Source organism: Trichechus manatus, unplaced genomic scaffold (assembly GCF_000243295.1).
Source record: "Trichechus manatus latirostris isolate Lorelei unplaced genomic scaffold, TriManLat1.0 scaffold00019, whole genome shotgun sequence".
Taxonomy (NCBI): Eukaryota; Metazoa; Chordata; class Mammalia; order Sirenia; family Trichechidae; genus Trichechus; species Trichechus manatus.
The window spans coordinates 9216343-9232375 of record NW_004443955.1 but is presented as its reverse complement, the minus strand read 5'-3'; the positions used below and the strand labels follow the sequence as shown (position 1 = coordinate 9232375).

Below are 16033 nucleotides of genomic sequence, written 5' to 3'. Positions count from 1 at the left end.
TAAAAAGACCAGACTTAATGGTCTGAGACTGGAGGAACCCCACAACACATGGCCCCCGGACTCTCTGTTAACCCAGAACTAAAACCATTCCTGAAGCCAACTCTTCAGAAAAGATTAGACTGGACTATAAGACACAAAATGATACTCGTGAAGAGTGTGCTTCTTAGTTCAAGTAGATACATGAGACTAAATGGGCAGTTCCTGTCCCCAGGCGAGATGAGAAGGCAGAAAGGGACAGGAGCTGGTTGAATGGACACAGGAAATCCAGGGTGGAAAGGAGGAGTGTGCTGTCACATTATAGAGTGAGCAACTAGGGTCACATAACAATGTGTGGATAAATTTTTGCATGAGAAACTAACTTAAGCTGTAAACTTTCACTTAAAGCACAATTTAAAAAAAGAAAAAAACTAACATTTTCATGAAGCCAATATCCTTTGCAAGCCAAACTGGAATTTATTCTGGTGTTTAATCTGATTCATTTTATTTTTCTGAGCTTCTCCTCTTTTTCTGTTAAGTTTTATGTTTCTTAACAGCAGAGCCATTTAGGGTTCAAGCATCTAACATAGCAGCTGCACTAAGCAAGGGGCAAAGTGGGCAAATCCCACCTTCTTTGCTAACTGAGTGGTAAGGATCAACATAATCCAGTTCCCACCTGGAAATGGATCCAGTCCTTACCTTCTGTAAAATAATGGCAGTAGTATCAGAACCTGTCTAACTTTAGGGGGGATAATGACCAGAATCAGCCCAAAGTTGATTCCTATGAGGTGGAGGTCAGACATACCACCACTCTCCAACCTTTTTACCAATTCTGACACCAGCCATCCCTCCCCTGGCACTATCTACTTCTCTTCTAGGTTTAATAATCCATTGCAATGGCCACAAAGAATGCACAGACAACACTTACAGTTAAGTGGTTTATTAAGGAAGTAACTCAGGATCAGGAAGCATGTAGGCAAAGTCTCCTTTCTTCAGTGTAGGACCTCCCAGGATAGGCTCCTCTCGGGACCCCCAGGACAGGCTTCTCTCGGGACCCCCAGGACAGGCTCCTGTCAGCACCCTCCCCAAGGAGAGGCTCCTCTTGGCCCCCTCAGGACAGGTTCCTCTCGGCCCACTCAGAACAGGCTCCTCTCAACTCCCTCAGGACAGGTGCTTCTTGGCTCTGTCACCGACTGTGCCACAGGGCCCCTTCCGAGCCTGTTGCTATCTTCAGCGTTACAGCCCTTGACCCGAGTTACAGCTCTTTAGGAGGTTCCTTGCCTTCTCTCTCTGTTTCTTCTCTCCTTTCTTCCTTCTGCTTCTCTTCCTGCTTCTTCGTGTCTCAAAAGCCTCTGATGGGTTAGATTCATACATACACAACTCCTTGCCAATTTCAAGGCATGGCCCCTCCCAGCAGGGGACACAAACTGACCAATTCCCTCTCGGTAGGTCTCAGATACTTCATTTGCATAGTAGGCTATCATCACCTTATTTCCATAGTCTACTGACCAATCCCTGCAAGATGCATACCAATCACAGGGCAAGCTGCAGCCTAGGAACAGATAAAAAGTATCAAACCACAAATTCTTTACAGCTTACCCAAGAAACATCTATGAACCTGGATAAAAGTAACAAAATCTCTGGGGTAGAAAACTAAGGAACTCCTCAGGGCATAAGGGGAGAATCTCTCAAGCTGTCTTTCCAAAGAACCAAGGCAAAAGTCCACATGAAAGAGCTCATTTCATCACACCTTCCCATTTCTCCATCCTCATCGTGAGCTGCTCCCAGTGGCACCCTCTCTCATCCTCAGCTATCCAGGACTATGTCACCAGGCACTGGCTGAACGCTGAGGGGTCCCAAGCCCCCTCACTTCTTACCTGCCAGCCCCTTCTCTCTCATCCCTAGCCATTCAGGGATACGTCAGCAGACACAAGTTAAAAGGACATAGCCCTTCAGAATGCCAAACAGGCAGACACCAGCCCCTGCTGGCTCTCACTGCCCCGGTGGGTTCGATAACTCACTAGAACGACTCACAGAATTCGAGGAGAGTATCTGTATTTATTATAACCAGAAAGGATACAAAGGAAGACACACAGGGCGAGGCCTGGGAGAAGTCCCACTGTAGAGCACCCATGTCCCCAGGTACTGTCCCCAGGGATGCACAGCCCTCTCCCACACATCTTTTTCCAACCAGGAAGCTCAAAGAACTTCTGTGTTCAAACCTCTTTACTGGCTTCACTATAGAGTCGTGATAGGGGCCTCACTGAATATGCATGATTGATTAAATCATGCCCCCTCCCTTTCTGAGGTTAGCTGACCAGGTTGGGTCTGTGTAGGCCCCACTCATTTGCACAAACTCTTAAGTGTGCCTGGAGGTTCTAGATAACAAAAACACTTCAATTACCCAAGAAATTCCAAGGATTTTCTCTCAGGAATCAAGGACAAAAGGCCATTTATTTTAGGTAAAGTAATTCCTTACGGCACTGCAGCATAAATCAAAGGCAGCCTTTGGAATACACTATTTTCATTTTATTTTTCCTTTATACCAAGGTGTATATATGGGTTATAAAAGAAACGTGTGTCTTTACAAATTAGAAAGGAACTAAAACTATCCCTATTCTCAGATGACATGATTCTATACATAGAAATTTCCAGAGATTCCACAAGAAAGCCACTGGACCTGATAGAAAGGATTCAGCAAAGTGGTAGGGTACAAGATCAACACACAACAATCAGTTGGGTTCCTTTACATTAACAAGGAGAACTCTGAAAAGAAATCAAGAAAACAATACCATTTAAAATAGCCTTCAGAATGATAAAATACCTAGGAATAAACCTAACCAGGGATGTAAAAGACCTATACAATGAAAATTATGAAACACTACTGCAAGAAAACTAAAAGAGACCTACATAAATGGATGAACATTCCATGCTTATGGACTGGAAGACTTAACATTGTGAAAATGTCAAAACTACCTGTGATGGTCAAGATGGTCAGCTTGGCTGGGCCACGATTCTCAGTGGTTTGGCAGTTATGATGTAGTCTGGTAGCTATGGAACAGTGTAATCATCTCAATAATGAGATCTGATATAATCACCTCCATGATGCGATCTGTTATGAGTAGCCAATCAGTTGAAAGGGAGTTTCCTTGGAAATGTGACCTAAATCCAATATAGGTGGACTTTCTGGTAAAGCTCGTTAGCTTTTGCTTGCTCTGGATCATGCAGCTGGCTCCTGCTCATCTGACCTCCAGTTCTTGGGACTTGAGCTAGCAGCTTACCTGCTGACCTTGGGATTTATCAGGCTTCGTTGTCTGTGAGCCAGAGGCCTGCTGTCTGACCTGCCAATCTTGGGTTTGCCAGCCACTGCAGCTATATATGAGTCAGGAGAAACCTCCACATGACCCATGGACTTGGGATTTTCCAGACTCTGAAACTGCATTAATCATTTCTTTGGTATAAATCTCTCTCTATATACATTCATATGCTTCACTGGTTTTGCTTCTCCAGAGAACCCAACCTAAGACACTACCCAAAGCAATCTATAGATACAATGCAATCCTGATCCAAACTCCAACAACATTCTTTACTGAAATGGAAAGACTAACTACCAACTTTATATGGAAAGGAAAGAGACCCTGAATAGCCAAAGCAATATTGAAGAAGAAGAACAAAGTATGAGGCCTCACACTTCTCAGTCTCAAAATACACTATATAGCCACAGCAATCAAAACAGTCTTGTACTGGTTCAATGACAGACACATAGGCCAATGGAATAGAATTGAGAACTCAGAAGTAAATCCATCCACCTATGGGCAGCTGATTTTTGAAAAAGGGTCAAAGTCTACTCAATGCGGAAGAAACAGTCTCTTTAACAAATGGTGCTGGCAAAAGTGGATATCCGACTGCAGAAAAATGAAACAGGATCCATACCTCACGTTATACACCAAAACTAACTCAAAATGGATCAAAGACCTAGATGTTAAAGTTAGAACTATCAAGTTCCTGGACGATAACACAGGGTCAAAACTATGGGATCTAATTTTTTTTTCAGAAACAGACTCTCAAACATAACTACAAATGCAGAAAAAACAGAAGACACATTAGATAACTGAGACCTCCTAAAAATTAAATACTTATGCTCATCAAAAGACTTTAACAAAAGAGTAAAAAGAGAACCTACAGACTGGAAAAAAATCTTTGGGAATGATGTATTTGATAAGGGTCCAATCTCTAAGATATAGAGAGAACTTCAACAACAACAACAAAAAGACAAATAATGCAATAAAAAAATGGGCAAAGGACATGAACAGACACTTCACCAAAGAGGATATGCAAGCAGCCAACAAACACAAGAAAAGATGCTCGTGATCATTAGCCATCAGAGAGATGCAAATTAAAACTACGATGAGAGACCATCTTACCCCTGCAAAAATGGCATTGACCAAAAAAACAGATAACAAATAATGGCAAGGTTGTGTGGAGACTGAAACTCTTATACACTGCTAGTGGGATAGTAAAATGGTACAACCACTATGGAAAATGGTATGGCGCTTCCTCAAAAAGCTAGAAATAGAAATATCTTATGATCTAGCAATCCGACTCCTAGGTATATACCCTAGAGATCTAATAGCAGTGACACAAATAGACATACGCACACCTATGTTCATTGTATTATTCACAATAGCAGAAAGATGGAAATGACCTCAGTGCCCATCAATGGATGAACGGATAAACAAATTATAGAACATACATATGATGGAATACTACACAGCTATAAAGAATAATGAATTCTCAAAACATAATGTGGATGAATCTGGAGGACATTCTGCTGAGTGAAATAAGTCAATCACAAAAGGACAAATATTATATGGTCTTGATTTTATAAAAAGACAAGAATAGGTATACATACAGAAAGCAACATTCTTTGGTGGTTACCAGGGATGGGGAGGGATCACTTTTTAGATAGTAACTCCACTGCCCTCGAGTCAATTCTGATTCACAGAATACAGTAGAACTGCCCCATAGGGTTTCCAAGGAGTGGCTGGTGGATTCGAATTGCTGACCTTTTGGTTAGCAGCCGAAAGCTTAACCACTGAGCCATCAGGGCTCCTTCTAGATAGTAGACACTTGTTATTTTTGGTGATGGAAAAGGTAATACCCAGTATGGGTGAAGTCTGCACAACCTGAACAAGGTAAATGATTACACTAAGAAGTACATACGAATATGGGATAATTTTGGTAAACGCTATAACATACAATTTTGCAACAACAGTAATAACAACGAAAAAATATATGTGTGGTTACATAGATAGAGATGTATGCATATATGTGTATAGGAAGGCACATGTGAGTATATGGATGTGCACGTATAGGTGTATCTGTAGGCATACGTATAAACGTGTGTGTGTGCTGCATGTACATTCACATGCATAATAAAGCACATGGGGGCACAATTACAGATACTTCCTAGACATAACCAAACACCTCACGGGATTGGTTTACTGGGTTTGAAGGCTTAGGATGACAGTCTCCTGGGACAACTTGGTCAATTGGCATAACACAGTTTATAATATTGTATATCCTAGTTTGCTGAGTAGCGTCTGGGGTCTTAAAAGCTTGTGAGTCTCCATCTAAGATACAGCTATTGGTCTGTACTTGTCTGGAGCAAAAGAGAAAGAAGGAAACCAAAGACTCAAACAAAAAACTAGTCTACAGGACTAACAGTCTACATGAACCACAGCCTCATCTATCCTGAGACCAGAAGAACTAGATGGTACCCAGTTACCACTACCAATCGTTCTGACCAGAGACACAACAGACAATCCCAGATAGAATGGGAGAAAAACGTAATACAAAACTCAAATTCCTAAAAAAAAGCCAGACTTACTGGACTGGCATAGACAAGAGGAACCCCCAAGACTATTGCCCTGAAGTACTCTTTAAACTTGGAACTGAAGGCACTCCAGGAGGTCATCTTTCGGCCAAATGATAGATTGGTTCATAAAATAATATCACCATGAGTACTGTGCTCCTTTAAATAATCATCTATTTGAGACCAAATGGTCAACATTTACCCTAAAGTAAAGATGAGAATGTAAGGTGGGGGGGAGGGGGGTACGTGGGCAGGGAAGCTAGATTAATGGAAACAGAATAACCAGAATTGAAATAATGAGAATGCTGACACATTGTGAAAAATGTAACCAATGTCACTGAACAAAACGTATAGAGATTGTTCAATGGGAACCTAATTTGCTGTGTAAACTTTCACCAAAACACAATAAAATATTATAAAAGAAAAAAGAAACACGTATATCAGTACAAATTTCTTACAGTAAATATATGTCATCTGGGAAGTTATATTCCCTTCTCCTTTAATTTTTTTTCCCCCATCATCTACTATGAAATAAAAGTGATGAGAAACCATTTTAATTCTCCTGGAATCCAGATTTCTGGGTCCATGGAGTTAGAGGAACCCACCCAGGCCATTTGCCCTTAGGTGTCCTTTTGAACCTTGAGCCTTGAAGAAACTGGTTTCCTCAAGTCATCTTCAAGTCAAACAATAGCCTAGTAAGCAGCTTAGCAGAGATCGTTTTGCCTTAGGCACTGAGGTCTTTTGGAGAATTACAATGACCTTCAGGAGACTGTCCTGCTGGGACTGGACCTTATAACTTGTTTTCAGTATCCCCTCTTTGAAGTGCCCTCGCAATACCTTTGGGTTGACTAAATCGAATCATTATCTACTCAAAATAAATATATTCTGTTCACTGGAGCCCTGGTGGCACAGTGGTTAAGAGCTTGGCTGCTAACCGAAGGTCAGCAGTTTGAATCCAGCAGCTCTCCTTGGAAACCCTATGGTGCAGTTCTACTCTGTTCTATAGGGTTGCTATGAGTTGGAATTGACTCAACGGCAATGGGTTTGGTGTTTTTTGTTGTTGTTGTTTCACTAATTATTGGTGTTTCTCTGTACATTTAGGTTTTTAACAGTAGCTACAAAAATAAATATATAAAAATACATTTTCCCCAATATTGAAATTTTTATTATATTTTCATCTTCAGATTTTGTGTATATCTTGTAAGATGTGGTATGCCTTACAGCTAAGAATGTGAACTCTGGTGCTAGACTATCTTCATTCAAATCTTGACCCTACCATGAGTTGTGTAACATAGGCTACTTACTTAAACTGCCCATGCCTTTGCTCCTCACATGCAAAATGAATATATCTACCTCACAGGACAGTCATGAGGCTAAAATGAGTAATACATATAAAAGGTTTAGAACAATGCCTGGCACAAAGTAAACAATAAACACCAAGGATTATAATTACTGGCACTTTTAGAAAGGTTACGTCAATAACTTGCTTATGTGTTAAGTACTTGAGATTTCTAATGCATTTCATGCTTTCAAAGAAGCCCATAAAATAGTTTACTGTGCACCTACCATACACACGGTAGTGCACTGTTAGAAAAACAATTCAATAACTACAGATTGCTTGTATTTTGCTGATGCTTTGGCACACACAGTGTTTTTTGTGTCCACAACTTACTACTTTTTATGACATGGAGACTACCCTCCTTTCATTATGGAACGTTTACTCTGGGGGCTCTGATTTCAGTTCCTTTAGTAGTATTTCAGTATTACAGTGACTACTGATGTCTTGGTGAAATAATGCTGTTGGACGGTATTATAAACATTTTTTTTTTATAGGAATACTGATTTACAACTTTTCTGAGTTAAAATTAGCTGCTCATAGGCTCATAGTAATCCTCCAACTCACCCATACTGTTCATGACTGCTGTTATTTTAACTTGGCAACTGCTTTTAATATCATATAGAAGTGAAAACTATATATGCAACAAATCCGCCTTTCATAATAATAAAGCTGGTTGTTATCCCCAATGCTGATACACGCCAGTCTCTAGGCATTCTCCATGTTTTATGAACTGCTGGGATTTATCACCAGTGGAGCAGAGAATGTCATAGCTTAAAGGCAACTGGCTGATTTTACATCTTCCCAGTACAGACCCATGGGTTAATCTCATTGTTAGAGTTATGCATCAATGCTACTATGAAGAGTCTGTAATCTTGCATAAGTAAACTGTGAAATTAAAGATACATAAGTGGAAGTGTATCACATGGTAGCTGGACTCTTGCCTATCAGTCTTCATGACCATAAAATGAAAATAAAGGTAATAGTTCAGTGAGGACTTTCTATTTATTTTGCTTAATCCTCACAATAACTCTATGGATCAGATACTAATATTTTCCTCATTTTAGAGATAAGGAAATTAGGCCTTACAGAGATTAGGGAATTTTCTCTGAGGTCAGGCTAAATAGTAAGGTTGAGCCTCAAGTCCAGCTCTGTCTGACATCAAAGTTGATGTTACTAAACTATTATGTTTTAACTCTCTCCTTGCTACAAAATTCTTTAACGTTCTTTTGCTTCTTAGTTTTTAATATCTATGGTGGATGTCTCAGGCAATTTCCACCTTCTAAGAGGTAACTCTTTGTTTTATGAGCCATAACGGTTTTTTGCAAAGGGCTACCTACGACAGTATCTGAACTAAGATGCTGACTTATACTTTACCAAGGACAGGAAGGAGGGGCAGAGAGAGTATGTTACTATCAAAACTTGAGTACCACCTATTAATTAGAGATTCATTTTAACAAGCTGTGCTCAGCCTGTTGTTATCATTATTTTTTCATGGATACATATCACCTCTTTAATTAAGTGCTGAGATGGCTAAAAGGCCATTACTGTTACCGTGCCCTTCTCTGCATGTGATACATCACTTAGCCGTGGTGACTTCCGATGGCAGATGCATAAGAAATTCTGAGATTTGTAGCAAAGACTAATCAATAAAGAGCTGGTTCAGTGTTAGATGGGACGTCAAAGAATGGCTAAGACTGTAAGTTTCAAAAGAAACAGAACACTTTCTAGGAGAGAAATCCAACATTAACGGCTCATCCCCTCGAACACTTTCTGAAGGTGCTAGCTAAAGGATTTATCACAAATGTTGAGGACTACCTCTGGGGCATTACCACTTGACACTTTCTCCCTAACAAGGAATCTCAGATTATTGGAAATGGTTGCCCTATAATGAAGGAAGGAAGAGAAGGAAAAAAATAAAAAAAGGACAGCGTGGGTGGATTAGCGGCAGAAAACGAGTTTGCCATCACTGATTCTCTCTAGTCTTTTTTTTTTTCTTTAATGGAAGGTGGGGAGAACTCAGGAAACCTTCAAAATTCCTCTGCTTTTATCTGTTTCCTGTTTACATACAAGATGACAAATATATTAGGGCAAGTGGTCGGGGGGAACGTCCTTGGTATTCTTTACACATCTAACCTTCAAGTATTTCCAGCAGGATACTGGACAAGCTCGGAGGTCGGCATAGGTTTTTTTACAGGACTTAGCCTCCTGGTTTCTTCAGTCTCTTGTGGTGCGCAGTAAATAAATAAAACACCGCTCTCTTCCGTTTGCTTCTGTCCCTGCCTTGCCTATCCCCCTGGAGAGGTGCCCTTGCCTCTCTGGGTCCACATGAGTGGCATCTCCAGGGAGGTGTGGATCGCACCGACACTGTCAGAGGGGGTGACATCAAATGACTCCAGGGTCCGTGGCTGGACAGTGACTGCTGGCAGGCCCGCACCACTGGGTGAGAGGCCACCAAGGAAGTGGCGTCACTAGGGTTGGTGTTACCTGTCACCCAGTGTGGGTAACTCGCCACCCCTCCACGCCCCCCACCTGTCACCAAGAGAGGGGAGGAGCAGCGGCGACGCAAAAGGCGGGGCCAGGAGGGGGTGGCACTCAGCCCTGCGCGGGTGCAGGGCGAGGCCGCTCCGCCCACCCTGGGTCGGGGAGTGACACCGTGAGTTACCTTCCTGGATGACACCAACCCTACAGACGCCATGGCACATGTAAAAGGGGGCAACAACAACGGGGCACACCTCCTAGGCGCTGTGAGACTCTAATCCAATTAGGAAATGCCCAGGCCAACCTGGGGCCTTAGTGGAAGGTCACCTTCTCCTTCGAGGTGCTGATGGCAACGGCGGAACCCAATTCCAGGGCCAGAACGTATTAAATAAGGGCTTTGGGCTCGCGGCCTCCTCCGCCCGCCTTCGCTCCCCTCCCGTTCCGCCCCGCCCTGAAACGCCAAGTATTCACCTAAGGCGCTCGCAGCCGCCGCCCGCTGCATGCAAGCCAGCTTGGGAACTGCGACCCCCCACATCCCACGCTGCGTCGTAGCGGGCGAGGAGAACTGCCGAGAGCCTGCAACCTGGTGAAAAGGCGGGGCAAGGGGCCGAGGGGCGGGGCAGGCGCATTTAGTGGGTGTGGCGAAGGTGGCTCCAACCCGGATCATTCAGGAGATATGTTTTCTTTTTCAATACAACCTAGTTAAGGGAAGCCACCTACACAGGGGGTCACCATGAGTCTGAATGGATTGGAGGGCAACTAACAACAACAACAACTACATCTAAAACAGAAACTTAATGCGAGGACGCCTCACCCCTGTGGTTCCTCAGGAATCCAAACAAAGTTTGGAAAGGTCAAAGACCATGGCTGACCAGTTGGTATTTTTGGTTTCCCGCTCCGCCTCTGCGCGAACCCAGTGAAAATTCTCGCGCTGCAATTGGGTCTGGATGGGAGTGTACGGAACCTGTGCGCCGCGGAACCCTTGTCTCTGGGTTCTGGGTTCCACACGCGCGTCTTTGCAGCGCTGTTTCCGGCAGCTCTCTTCCCTTACATGTGGCGCGGTGGTGGGGGTGCTGATAGCGATGGCGCCGCGGGGCTGGCGTCCACGGACCCTGAAGCGGTGTCTGAGAGAGGTCAGTAAAGCCACGGAGCAGCCCGAGTGCTTCCTCACGTAAGTGTGCAGAACTTGAGCTCGGGATGCGGCCCGGGTGTCAAGTGGGCGTGGGCTGCTAGCCCCCTGTGAATTCTAGAGTACGGGGAAAGTAAGGGGAACTGTAGATCACTTTCCCCCAAAATTTCAGATAAAACTGATGCCCCCCTAAACTATCAAATTATTAAAAATTGTTAAAAGCTTTACAATGCAGATTTCCCGGTTATGAGCTGAATTATTAATGCCCAGAGACCTCCCCCAACCCCGGTGAGGCCTACTCCCCCTACCTCCGTACTCCCCACCCCCGTACACGGTCACTAGATTGGTTGCTTTTTCCTCCCGCGTCCTTCCAAAGCAGAGTGCTTACCCGTTATCATACTTTATTCAAAGTGGTAACTTGTCTGTTGTCCGGCCATCCCCGCAACTGAACTTCTTGAGATTTATAATGTCTTTAATCTCTCTTCCAAGTACAAGCTCTCCATACGTGTTTTGTTGACGAACTTCGAATATGATCTATGAAATTATGAATCCCAGATATTTCAAACTCCAAACCTCTCCCTTGGGCTCCAAACTCACAACAATTACAGCTGCATACTCTCAACATCTTAAACTCTGTATGTCCGGAATAGAATGTTGGTTCTATTCACCCTTCCCTTACCTGAAATCCCTTACCTGAAATCCCTTCTCCGCATTCCACCATCCAAGCCTTCCCTATCTGTTAGTGCACTTCTGTCCTTCCAGTTGCTCGCGCAAACAGCTAGGGTCCTTCCTTGATGTCTTCTCCTTTTTAATTTTACACCTAATTTGTTAGCAAATTCTGCCATTTATATCTCCAAACTATGTTTTGGGTCTGGCTATTTCTCACCATCTCTACTGCTCTTACCCAGCACAGGCCACCATCATCCGTTGACTGGACCCCTGCATCAACCTAATCTTCCTGTCTTCATTCTTTTTCCTTCATAGGCCATGTTTCCTTAGCGTAAGTCATACCTTTTTTTTTTTTTCTCTGCTTAATGACATCTCATTGCACTTAAAATAGCAGACTCTTAACCTCTGCATGATTTGGCTCCCACCTGCCTTTCCAGCCTCCCTTGCTACCTCCTTCATGTTCCAGCCATGCTGGCCTTTATGTTCCTCAAGCTCACCAAGTCGTTTACTTCTCAGAAATTTGTTCTTGCTTTTTCTTCTGCCTGGAATACACGTGTCCAGACTTTACAAGGCTTTTCTCTTCATCCACAGATACCATCTCAGATGTCACCTCAGAGACTTCTTCCCTCACTGCTCTAGCCAAAGCAAAGGTTAACCATTGACTGACTGAAGGAAGGAGTGGCATATAATGTAGCAGAGTTGAGAATTTAAGGCTAAAATTCGCTGTATATCTCCAGGCAAATAGGTCTGTAATGGTATTCCTGCTGAAATTTTATACAGCAGATTTGCAGACACTTAGTAGATAGTTTCGATATATCAGTGTGGCTTATCAGCAAGATAATGCTCTTGGAGGTCAGAATCTGTACTTAAAATAGCATCATTCAAATTTGACTTTGCACAAGAGCTGGGCCTTTTTTAAAAAATTGATTGAGAGTGCTGTGAAAATATTACCTATAATTCTAAATCTCATTTAATTTTCTCCTTTTCTTACTAGAATTCAAGACGGATTGGCATCAAACTTTACCTCTTTAACAAAAGTACTTTATGACTTTCATAAAATCCTAGAGTACCGTAGTATCCGTGCGAGTCCTTTAAAAAAGCTGGTAATCAACAATTTTGATGATGAGCAGATTTGGCAACAATTGGAATTGCAAAATGAACCAATTTTACAGTACTTCCAGAATACAGTTAGCAAAACAATTAAAGACGAGGGTATCAGTCTTCTCCCAGAGACTGAAGAGCAGGAGTGTAAAGAGGATGGCTCAGAGATGGAGGCTGATGGACAGGAGGACCTAGAACAAGACTTGGAGGAGGGAGAAGTGTCAGATCTGAGTGGTGATGATCTTAAAGGACATGAGAGCACGAAACATCTAAGCAAATCAGATCTGAGGGAAAGCCCAGATTTCAGCGATGAGGATTCGGACCGTGACTTTGATATCGACAAATTGGAACAGCAGAGCAAGGTGCAAAATAAAGTGCCTAGGAAACCAAGAGAGAAGTCGATAGTAGATGATAAATTCTTCAAGCTATCTGAAATGGAGACCTTTTTAGAAAACATAGAAAAAGAAGAGGAACAAAAAGATGGTGAGGAGGAGGAAGATATTGATTTTTTTGAAGATACTGATTCTGATGAAGATGAAGGAGGACTGTCTGGAAGTCAAAAACTTAAGGTAAAGTTTTGGGAGGGCAGAGGAAAGAGTACTTTCTTCTTTTAAAATTAGATTTTGATCTTATTCTCTAGGATAGTTTTAAAGCACCCCCAAATTCACTAGGGCATAAGTGAAATATTTAGATCAATTGAAAAAAAATTGACTGGAAAAATTAAACTGAAGCTATTAGTTTCTTACCACAAAACACTCCTTTGGTTATGTAGTTAAGACCCATAACCACATATGTTAGAGGTATTCAGAATTTCCCCTCAAACGTATCTTTTGATCAAGCAGAGGAAGGCATTTGTATACTTTAATTTGGTTAGGGCTATTTTAGAAATTTTTGTAGTTAGAAGATTAAGAGATGGGATATTATTCTTTGTCTTATCAATTATAAATAAATCTAGAGTTCCGTTTAGTTTGTTGTGTTCCACTTGTTCTCATAGTTCTATGGCAGTGTTATTAGTTGCCAGTTTTCCCCACTAACTATTTTTGGTTTATATTAAAATAAGAGAGCAGTGTAAATATACAATATGTATGCATACACACAGCACACATTTTAAATGTATTTTCCTATCGTTAATAAAAAGTTTTATACATCTTTTTTATTTTAGTCAGGCAAAAATTCTAGAAATCTGAAATATAAAGATTTCTTTGATCCAATTGAAACTGATGAAGACATAGCAAGTGATCGTGATGAGCTGGGTTCAAATGAAGAAGAAGAAATTGCTGAAGAAGAAGAAGAAAGCGTTTTTGAAATGTGAGTCTCTTGAGTCATTCTTTACATTGTAAGCTGGAGCAATCTAACCGTGTAATGTAGATGGGCTCAGTTGTCAGTTACGTTTGTCTTAAGAAGTTAGAATATCTAAGATAGAATAGTCTCAAGATGGCCAGAATAAAGTCTCTGAGTTAACTAAATGATTTTGGAACTTCTGAAACTTGTTCAATGTTTGGTTGCATGTAAGTATACAAAAGAATAACTTTTATTACTAGAAAATTGGTTTTATGTTTTTGTTTTCTTAATGAAAAGTAATGTATTTCATAAGTTTTTTTGTATATTATAGGGACGAAGATAATGACCTTGAAGAAAGTGAAGACAGTAAACAACATAAAGAATGTTTGAAAAGAGTGACCTTTGCTTTGCCAAATGATGAAGAAACTGAAGATACGAATACTTCAAATGTAAAGAAAAATTCTGATGAAGTGAAATCATCTTTTGAAAAAAGACAGGAAAAGGTAACTGTTAAGAATTTAAGGAATATTTTACATGTTTAACATGGCTGTGGGTAAAGACTCATAGACTATTAGCTAATCTACCCTGTCTTCTTGGTGGAACTGCGCAAAGATCCTTACTGCTTTCTAAAAGCACGCTATAGGGATGCCCATGGGAAAAACAGCTAATTTGCAAAAATCGGTGCCTCCCTTTCCCAACCTGTGGCTTTCAATTTGGGTCCCACATTTAAAAACTCTGTTTCTTTGTCTCTGGTGTCCCAATACCTGTGGCATGTCTCTCCTGATTATCTGTCCTGTGAGCCTCTGCATGTCTGTATCAGCTGCTCTGGAGGATACTACCTGTCTCTTTAAGGTTCTATGCAAGTGACTTGTGAGTGCCACATAGCTTGAATTTTGATTCATACCGTCTTAAACACATCTTCCAAAGCTGATAAAAATTTTCCTTCCCCACTTTTTAAAATACAGGCACACCTCGTTTTATTGCACTTTACTTTATTGTGCTTAGCAGATACTACATTTTTTACAAACTGAAAGTTTGTGGTAACTGTCAAGCAAGCCTATTGATGCCATTTTTCCAACAGCATATGCTCACTTCATGTGTCTGTCACATTCTGGTAACTCTCACAACTTCAGACTTTTTTGTTACTGTATCTGTTATGGTGATCTGTGATCAGTGATCTTTGATGTTATTATTATAATTGTTTTGTGGCGCCACAAACCATGCCCGTATAAGGCAGTGAACTTAATAGATAAATGTGTGTGTTCTAACTGTTCCACGAGCCTGTGTCTCTCCCTGTCTCGGGCCTGCCTATTCCCTGGGACACGATGATATTGAAATTAGGACAATTAATAACCCTACGGTCGCCTTTAAGTGTTCAAGTGAAAGGAAGAGCCCCATGTTTCTCACTTTAAATCCAAAGCTAGAGGCTTAGTGAGGAAGGCATATCAAAAGCTGAGACAGGCTGAAAGCTAGGCCACTTGTGCCAAACAGTTAACCAAGTTATGAGTGCAAAGGAAAAGTTTTTGAAGGAAATTAAAAGTGCTTCTCCAGTGAACACACATGATAAGAAAGTGAAACAGCTTCATTGCTAATATGGAGAAAGTTTTAATGGTCTGGATAGAAGATCAGACCAGCCACAACATTACCTTAAGTCAAAGCCTAATCCAGAGCAAGGCCCTAACTCTTCATTCCATAAAGGCTGAGAGAGGTGAAGAAGCTGCAGAAGAAAACTTGGAAGCTAGCAGAGATTGGCTCATGAGGTTTAAGGAAAAAAGCAGTCTCTATAGCAGAAGTGCAGGGTGAAGCTGCAAGTTAAGATCTAGCTAAGATAATTGATGGAAGGTGGCTACAGTAAACAACAGATTTCCTTCCTCCCTCCCTCCCTTCCACTTTAAATGAACGTTACAGAGCAAACCAGCTTTTCATTAAACAGTACACATATTGTTTTGTGATGTTGGTTGCCAGCCCCACGATCTTGGGTTCCCTATTACCAGCTTTCCTGTCCCCTCCTGCCGTCTTGTCCTTGCCCCTGGGCTGGTGTGCCCATTTAGTCTCCTTTGGTTTTAGGGGCCTGTCTAATCTTTGGCTGAAGGGTGAACCTCAGGAGTGATTTCATTACTGAGTTATAAAGGTGTCTGGGGGCCATACTCTCAGGGTTTCTCCAGTCTCTGTCAGGCCAGTAAGT

At 41.8% G+C, this 16033-nt stretch overlaps 2 protein-coding genes across 2 annotated transcripts in view; one reads left to right on the top strand and one right to left on the bottom strand.

Moving 5' to 3' along the window:
* Positions 1-10264, bottom strand: part of MCEE (methylmalonyl-CoA epimerase) — a 37040-nt gene extending 26776 nt beyond the window's left edge. The window contains exon 1 of the mRNA XM_023727858.1: positions 10140-10264. Coding sequence (XP_023583626.1) covers positions 10140-10203 — 64 coding nt within the window. The 5' untranslated portion in view covers positions 10204-10264. The remainder of the gene's footprint in view (positions 1-10139) is intronic.
* A 459-nt stretch (positions 10265-10723) lies between these two features.
* MPHOSPH10 (M-phase phosphoprotein 10) overlaps positions 10724-16033 on the top strand; it is a 26630-nt gene continuing 21320 nt past the window's right edge. Inside the window, exons 1-4 of the mRNA XM_004372633.2 lie at positions 10724-10839; positions 12461-13136; positions 13730-13875; positions 14180-14351. Of these exons, the coding sequence (XP_004372690.1) occupies positions 10751-10839; positions 12461-13136; positions 13730-13875; positions 14180-14351 (1083 nt within the window). The 5' untranslated portion in view covers positions 10724-10750. The remainder of the gene's footprint in view (positions 10840-12460; positions 13137-13729; positions 13876-14179; positions 14352-16033) is intronic.